The 8,880-nt window shown below is 42.2% G+C and overlaps 1 protein-coding gene across 1 annotated transcript; it reads right to left on the bottom strand.

The window, feature by feature from the left end:
• Positions 1–2,732: 2,732 nt before the first annotated feature.
• Positions 2,733–7,609, bottom strand: LOC133430445 (uncharacterized). Its single transcript, XM_061716721.1, has 10 exons — positions 7,508–7,609; positions 7,269–7,355; positions 7,110–7,172; positions 4,798–4,822; positions 4,553–4,656; positions 4,186–4,458; positions 3,955–4,048; positions 3,463–3,530; positions 2,820–3,323; positions 2,733–2,741 (listed from the first exon to the last, which is right to left on the bottom strand). The coding sequence occupies exons 1-10, from the start codon at positions 7,565–7,567 to the stop codon at positions 2,733–2,735; spliced, it is 1,287 nt and encodes a 428-aa protein (XP_061572705.1). The 5' UTR covers positions 7,568–7,609.
• Positions 7,610–8,880: the final 1,271 nt, after the last annotated feature.

The following is an 8,880-nucleotide window of genomic DNA, read 5'->3' as shown; positions in this document are numbered from 1 at the left end:
CTGTCCTGTGGAACGGTGCATGGGGCTGAGCAATCGGTGTCACAAACGTGGACATACTTACCTGTCAAGCAAGCAGCCACCACGCAAATGTTTTTAATATATTTGGCTCTGTTGCAATGCCTTACCTGATTGGGGAACAGAGCTCTGTGACACACTGTGCAGACATGTGTGGGCCCATGTCTAATTCTTTCCCGAAATACCGATATGGCTTCTACCATCACAGGGTTAACCACAGGCTGTGCAGTTTCCGGGCGGCAGTTTACGATGTCCATGTATTTCCTCTTAATCCTGAGTGCACACTGCAACTTGTGACGAATACGAAGTGCAGCATCTTTAGCGAGTCTATCCTTTTTGTTCTGGATGCAGTGTTGTATGTGACGCAGCCTGAACTCTGGGTTGTGGTGATATTTCTCGCTCACGTACTTTTTCATTAAACATTTCTGTTTGTTTTTAAACTGAGGATCAGTTCTATACCTCTCGCTCACGTAGTTTTTCTGTTTGTTTTTAAACTGAGGATCAGTGCGATACCTCTCGCTCACGTACTTTTTCTGTTTGTTTTTAAACTGAGGATCAGTGCTATACCTCGCGCTCACGTACTTTTTCTGTTTGTTTTTAAACTGAGGATCAATGCTATACCTCTCGCTCACATAGTTTTTCTGTTTGTTTTTAAACTGAGGATCAGTTCTATACCTCTCGCTCACGTAGTTTTTCTGTTTGTTTTTAAACTGAGGATCAGTTCTATACCTCGCGCTCACGTAGTTTTTCTTTTTGATTTTAAAATGAGGATCAGTGGTGTATCTCTCCTTGCGGTACTTTTTCATGAAGGTTTTCTGTTTGCTCTGACTATCCAGATCCATCCAACTTCTTTTGATGTTGTACTTCTTTTGTTTTCGATGATAACGGTCTTTTGCGTATTTGGTTTTAATCGCCTGCAGTTTTGTCAGCCTGAATTCCAAACTGCTGACATATTTCTCTCTCTCATACCGCGCTCTATTAGTTGTGCTTGTACCATTGTCTACAGGTGGTACATGTTGCTTTTTGCACTCACTCGATCTACGCATAGCCTTTCTTCGCATCTGTGTTGGGATTTTCGAAAAAACCTTCTCTGTCGTGGGACGTGTGATGTTGACGCGCTGACTCAAGTCCTGATTCTTTGGTTGTCTGAAGTTACTTGTCTGTGGGATATTGGCTTCCTCTAACAATTGTGCTTCTGGTACAGCCGTTGATGGATTTTTGATGGTCACATCCTCTGACTGTCCAGGCATCTCACTGAGTGTGTGGTTACTTGTAAAGGAAACAGGCATGAACTCATAGCTGCCATAAGGGCCACGGTTTTTAAAAAGCACAAGCAAATGTTTAACCATGCGACTCAATTTAGAGAAGGTCAGCATAATTGCTTTTCCATTATGATGAGGAAAACCTTTGGCAGACCTTGAGTGGGAATCAAAAAACCCGTAGCGTCCGGACCGGTCACGGAACACTGCAATGCACTCAGGAGCGACAATGAGAAACGCAAGGTTGACACCTTGAGAGAGGCTTTTCAGCTGTTCACGAAGGCACAGTCCTCTCCTGCTTCGAGGGCTGCCGTCTACAGCCTTCAAGAAACCAACCCTCAAGTCCGACATGTCCAACTGAACATTGTAGGTATCCGAATCGGTGAAAACCTGTTTCGGCATCTCCTCTATGGTCAAGTGGTTGCTTTTGAACCTTTTGTCCGCCTTCAACTGTTCTTTGATACCTACATAGAGTGCATTCCCCTGTTCAAGCACTCTATCAAGTGAGACCATGTCAAAATCCACCCCCTCCTGGTGGTAGGCGAGAAAGGTCAGAGCCATGCAGGTACACTGGTGATTGCGAGAAAAGGTTCCATACCTCCCGTCCTTCTGAGAATGTGACGCCCTCACGGATTGAGTGCGATGGCTCGGACCGACGGCAGGATCCTGAAATCATTTTAAGGAATGTTGTCATTGTTATCATGATGTAACATTTTCTTTTATAAGTGACAGATCAATCATTATCAATCTCATCATTAATCATAATTCGTTTCATTATCATCGTTAATCTTATATTTTTTAACATACCTTACATGCCTCCAACATATGTAACCAGCAATGGGTGGACAAAGTATTCACATCCTTAACTTAAGTGAAAGTACCAATACAATAATGTAAAATTGCTCCATTACAATTAAAAGTCCTGCATGTCAAATACTGCTTAAATAAAAGGGTACATAAATTATAGCAGCAAAATACACTAAGTATAGGTGCAGCAGTTAAAAGATGTAAATTACCTGGCTGGGATGTTCCTGGAAGGTGGACTCCTGGGGCTGGGCAGGGTCAGACGCACCAGGCTCCACCACCACTCTCCTAGGACTGCAAGGCGCTGGCTTGGAGGACACATCCACGGCTGGTGCCTCCACCTAAAACAATAAATAAATACATAAATAAATAAATAACTGTGTGAACTGCATTGACAAAATGAAACCATGTATTTTAATACTGTGTTACAATTATTCACTAAATATAACAATATAATGTTTTTGTCTATGGTGTGTCTACTCAAAATACTCAAAAAAATCCAAATAAGTATTACTCAAATAAATCAGACAAAATATGACAAACCTGCTGCTTCTCCCGGGTCCTCTTGGAGGCGACGCGTCTCTCCCGGCGCTCCACGGTCGACTTCTGCTGGAACAAAAACCATACAGACTTTTTTCACACCATATTTGCGACTTAGCTCCTCTTGGACAATAAACAGGAAGAGGGACACGCTTTTTAAAAGAGGCCTCAATGAAAAAATAAAATCTGCATGAACATTACCTCCCTGCCGTCCGGACGAGCTGCGCACTCCACAGCGCTGGGAAGGTGGGCCGGAACGGCCTTCTCCATCTCATCCAGGATCGCCGGACTAAACCACACAGGATTTAGCGGGATCGGATCCACCCCCACGTCCACCTGTGAAGACAGAACACGTGTCTGCTCCAAAGGGCTGGATGGACGTGGCGCGGTGACCACGCCCTTCACAACCACTTTTGGTGAGACACGTCTGGCAGGAGGCGACGTCCTGGGAGAAGTCTGGGTCCTCGGGACGACACGTCTGGCAGGAGGCGACGTCCTGGGAGAAGTCTGGGTCCTCGGGACGACACGTCTGGCAGGAGGCGACGTCCTGGGAGATGTCTGGGTCCTCGGGACGACACGTCTGGCAGGAGGCGACGTCCTGGGAGGCGTCTGGACCCTCGGGACTGTGGGCTCCAGCTGGTGGTGGAGGGTCCACCACAGCAACTCCGCAAGCCTCTCCATCCCGCCCTCCTTGCTGAGATGGACCTGACAAACATGATCAAAAGTTATTTAGCAGACAGAAATTTTCAGTAAACCTGTACCTGAACTTTCCCTATCATCTACCAAAGATATGCACACCACATTTTTTTAACATGTCTTAGATTGTAGAGTGTCATGTACTTACACCGTCAGGACACCACAGGTCCAGTTGTGTCAGCGGAAAGTAGTGGGTGGCAGAGACGTACCTGACACCTGAAATACAAAAGACAAACAAAAACATAATTACTTCTGTAATGCAATTAGAAAAAACAAAAATGTCATACATTCTGGATTAATTATAAAACAACTGAAATATTGCAAGCCTTTTACTATTTTAATATTGCTGATTATGGCTTACAGTTTAAGATTAAGATTCCCAGAATATTCTAATTATTTTGGAGATAGGATATTTGAGTTTTCTTAAGCTGTAAGCCATGATCAGCAATATTAAAATAATAAAAGGCTTGCAATATTTCACTTGATTTGTTATTAATCCAGAATGTATGACATTTTTGCATTACAGAAAATAAAGGACTTTATACACAATATTCTAATTTTATGAAACATTTAAGTGGCATTGCCACTTAAATATCAACACACACTGCTATACATGTCACTGTATTTTTTGTTTACATACCCATACGTGCAGCCACACGGTGATATTCCTGGCTTAGAAGCTCCTGGAGGTCCAGCTCTACGGTGAGACGGCGAGGGAAGTCCAAAACACACACCTAGAGTGAAAAAGATGTTCTTTCTCAGTAATTACATTCTCTCCCTCAAAAATTGCATAGAAATTGAAGTTATATGCATAAAATCAAGTATATCATCAGACATGTTATCAAGATAATAACAATATAAGAATACTTACGTTGGGCCAGGTAGAACAGGCAGTCAGCAGGAGCTTACCAAACGCGACCCCTGCCTGAGTGACGGTCCCGCTGGCGCTCAAGTCGTTACTGGGTGCCAAAATGCAGACTGCCGCGGGTGAGCGAGGCAGTACAGCATTCAGCACCTCAGTACGCAACTCAAGTGCCGACGCCCCAGGGACAGACAGGACGCCACAGGACAGACGTCGGTCCGGCAGTCCCACCAACCCGTCCGCGATGGGCCGAAGGTGGGAGTCACCAACAAGCAAGACGAACTGCATGAGAAGACATATTTTTTTTAATCAACGTGCAAATATCCCCCAACTACAAAAATCTGATTTTACTCAATGGAATCTAAGAGTATTATACCTTCTTGTCAGGTGACTCCTCTGGGACAACCAACTTCCGGAAATGGGGAGTGAAGGTGGACCTATCCCACTTCAGCACCCGATGGCGGTGACCCGTACCGTGGCCTAGGAGCAAGCACAAACACAAAAACTGTCAAACAATACCTTTACATCATAAAACCTTTAAAAACCCCAGGGAAAATCTGTTTACAATTAAACAAGAATATACAATTTACGTGTAATGAAAACAAACAGTGGGCTACATACCTGGGCGGAAGTCAGAGGGGGACACCTGGTGGTGGGACGGAAAAGTATTACATCACTACTCACACTTGTAGTACACTGAAGCAGGGCTGCAGCTATCGAATATTTTAGTAATCGAGTATTCTACTGAAAATTCCATCGATTAATCGAGTAATCGGATAAAACATATATTTCTTTAGTTAAAGAGCAATTATAAATATACATAAGATGTTAGATGTTAATTGACATCAAGACTAAATTATATAATACAGTAGGTTCATGGCTGTGCATTTAAAAACCCTAAACTTACACCAGTTGACCAAATTCACAGCCTTCACTCAAAAAACTAAGGATTTTACAAAGAAATGTTCTTATTTCTAACCTAAAAATGCCATTACACCTGATATCAGACATAACTTAAAAGGTTAGATGTTTTTCCCACGTGTTTCAATTGAACTTTCATTTGTGTCAAGCAAATTTTAAGTTGTAGTTAAGTTTTAAGTTAGAGTTTTGGCAGTGTTCAAAATAAAATTATGATTCCTGTTGTATTGGAGCACCAGTGCTGCTTGTTTTATCCATCAATGACTACAGAGATAAAATAAAATGAAAACTACCCAGTTAGCTTTATTACGTTTTTATTTTTCTGACATTTTCTGCCTTTTCTTTTTGTTAAAACTGTAGCGGGAACAGAGGTTTATATTCCGGGTAAAGGCTGATTTATGGTTCCGTGTTACAACAACGCAGAATGGTGCGCGTCGCTGCGTACCCTATGCCGTAGGCTACGGCGTAGCCGTGGAGAGCCTGCACGCCAGCGCAGCACCGCAAGCCGGACCGCCGCTCTCCGCCCTCGCCGGAGAGCGGCGTAGACTCTGCGTCGATTTAACGCGGAACAATAATTTTGGCTTTAGAGGGGGAACATAGGGGAACGGACCAGAAGAATATAGCGTGGATTAAAAATAAAAGTTAAGCACTCAACTCCCGTCTGGGCCATTGCAGACTGCCTGAGCATGATGTTACTAAAACCAAACATATCCGCCGCCTCTTTCTCCCCCCTTTAACGTGCGCAGCGCATGGATGTAGGCACAGGCATGGATCTATTTTGGGCGCAGCGTCAGCGGGTTGTGTCGCATTAAATGTGGTCCGGGCGTAATACGAGGCTTTGAGCTGGTGAAATTAAACGAAAAAAAAAAAAAAATAAATAAATTTAACGATTCCTCGAGGCAGAGGAAATTCCTCGATCATTTTTTGTAATCGAATTATTCGAGGAATCGTTTCAGCCCTACACTGAAGCAGAGCCGGATTAACGCAAAGGCAAACTAGGCATGTGCCTAAGGCCTCATTGGCAGGGGGGCCAATAAAATAAAATAAACATAGTAAGTAATGAAAATATATGTCCTATCTACAATGTATTTTGTATTTCAGTGTTAATATATCAATATGTATTAACTAATTAAAAATGACGACGTTTACTCTAACGTTACGTCACATTAACGCCACTCAGTTAAATCCGATGGGAGGACTAAGCGGGACAATTAAGCTATCAGGCTGCAAGGTCTGATTTATTGTTGGACAGTTTCTAAATGGTCTTGATAAATGTGAAGGGTTCATGTTTGTCTTCTTGTTCCTGTACTTAAATCACAGGTGTGAATATGGGCTACAGGTGAAGGGACTAGAATTTGTATTCACCCAATTCAGGCTTGTTTTCCTTGGCTGTCTGAGCAAATTAGAAAAGAAAAGTGAAAAAAAAATGTAATAATTGCTCATTTTTCAACAAAGTTTTTGTTGAACATAAACATCTTTACCACTACAGCACACTTTGTCTTACTTCAAATTGTATAGGTCTTTGTATATTTGACCTCTTATTTAACTATTGAATTTAACTCAACACATTTAAATAAGATTTTCTGCAAAATGCAATAGACTACAACATTTATCTCACTTGCTCTGTTTACATAGCAATGCTGACACCTATTGGTCATTTAATATATATTTAATATAATTAATTGTAATAACGTATAAATAATAAAAATTAAAAAATAGTCTGATAGACTGTTTAATATACAACACATGACTTATTTTGGAATACAAATAACCAACTTGCCTATGACTATGCTACGTTAAATGTGAATTAACTTTTTATTAGTAACTTCGGTAAGTTTAAGATTTCAATTCATAAATAACATCGGTGGAGGGGGGCCCAAAAATCACAGTCTGCCTAGTGTAGTCCATTTATTTAATCCGGCTCTGTGAAGCATCGTGTAGAGTGCAGCACTGTACTGCAAATACCCTTTGCGTGTGTGTGTGTGTGTTCAGTTGTAGAAGAAATAAAAACTTACCCTTCCAGCCTGGTAAGGTGAGTGGGATGGTGAGATCGGCAGAGGGGTCCACAGCTTCTTCATCTGAAACACAGAACTAAAGTTACTAAAACTGAAGACTTTGAATTACACAGTGTATTTCATTATTACTTGATAAAAAGCATAGAGTGAACACTATACCTTCTGGGCAGGAGACTGGGAGGGGCTGGCTCCATCCCTCTGGGTCCCGAACGGCTGGGCTGGCGGTGACGTCTCCGGCTGGGTCGCCTCAAAACACAAAACCAATCAAATGCAGTCAATAAGTGACACATTGCAGTCACTTGACAGAAGAAGCACTCACTTTCCTCACGTCTACTTTAATGCTTTGTAGTCTATTGTGTGTAGCTTTAAAGCTATCTATTGTGTAGTTTTGTCTGTACCTGGTCCGGCTTGCTCCAGCGCAGCTTTTGGGCGCGGGAGCGTTTTCCCTTCTGTGGCATCTTGTCACCAGCCTGTAAACACTTCAGAAAAAAAACACTCCAAAACACAGTTATTTCACAGGCAAACACAATGCAGTGAAAAAGTTTGAAATTTGAACAAACACAATATCAACTAGAACGATAAACAGTGCAAACAATATGTGTGTGTGTGTGTGTGTGTGTGTGTGTGTGTGTGTGTGTGTGTGTGTGTGTGTGTGTGTGTGTGTGTGTGTGTGTGTAGGAGAGAATGGATGTATTTCAGTATAGGGCTTAGTATTTAGGTTGTGTGCTCTGTTTGTGTAGCTGGTGTGTGTGGGCGGTCTTGGTTTCAGAAGATGGAAACTGCCAAAAAGAAGGAAACAATTATTTTAGACTGTGGTTTATATGAAATTACGGAAAAGAGAAAAGACATCACAACAACACATCACACAACACCAAATCAGAACACACTCACAACAACACATTTCAGTAAAAATCACACAACACATTATAACACAACACACAACACATTACATCACATCACAACTTGTTTTCAAAAAGGTAAGAGATTTTTAATTTTATGCTTTTATGCTCTATGCCGTGTTTCATCAAGAGTCCTGGATTCACACTGAAAGCGTCACATAGGCAGCTTCGGCTGCCATTCATTTCCTATAAAGACGCGTGTGGAGAGGCGGGCGGAGCAGCCGGAGCAGAGCGTCAATTTGAAGTTGAAAAATCTGAACTTTATGCAAATGAGCAGCGACGCCGAGGCAGCGTCCAATCACAGACCGGGATTCCTGAAGCGAGAAGCCTCAATGCAGATTGTACTTTCATGTTCACACAAACGTACACTCATTCACATGCGTACAGGAGCAGAGCTGTCACTAACAAACTTATTTTTATCAGGAATCAATATATTTCATCCAGCAAAATGACATTTTTACCTGAACTGCTCATGTGAAACACGTATCTGATGGTTGAGGGGTTTGATGGTCCAAACAACATTATTTGCTACATTGATCCAACGCGAAATAATTAAAAACCGTGCTTATTAATCACAACACACAGTGTAAACATGGTGATTAAATCCGCTGGGACCCGGTGAGTCAGTGCTGCTCACGGCAGCCAGACTGCAGCTTCACCGGGACCAACGATGATGGTTGATGTTGATCCAGGACCAACCTGGTTAAGGAGCATCAAACTCACTCTTATCTACGCAGAAATAACGCTAAAATATAAAGAAGGCTTCCCAAAGTGTGATCCATGGTGGAATAGAAAAAACTGAAGATGTGCAGCTATATATACAGTAGATATATGTAGACTGTATGCACTTTGTTCCCTCCAGTTCTGCAGTG

The sequence above is a fragment of the Cololabis saira genome, unplaced genomic scaffold (genome assembly GCF_033807715.1).
Source record: "Cololabis saira isolate AMF1-May2022 unplaced genomic scaffold, fColSai1.1 scf037, whole genome shotgun sequence".
Lineage (NCBI taxonomy): Eukaryota > Metazoa > Chordata > Actinopteri > Beloniformes > Belonidae > Cololabis > Cololabis saira.
This window is presented reverse-complemented; position numbering and strand designations above follow the sequence as displayed.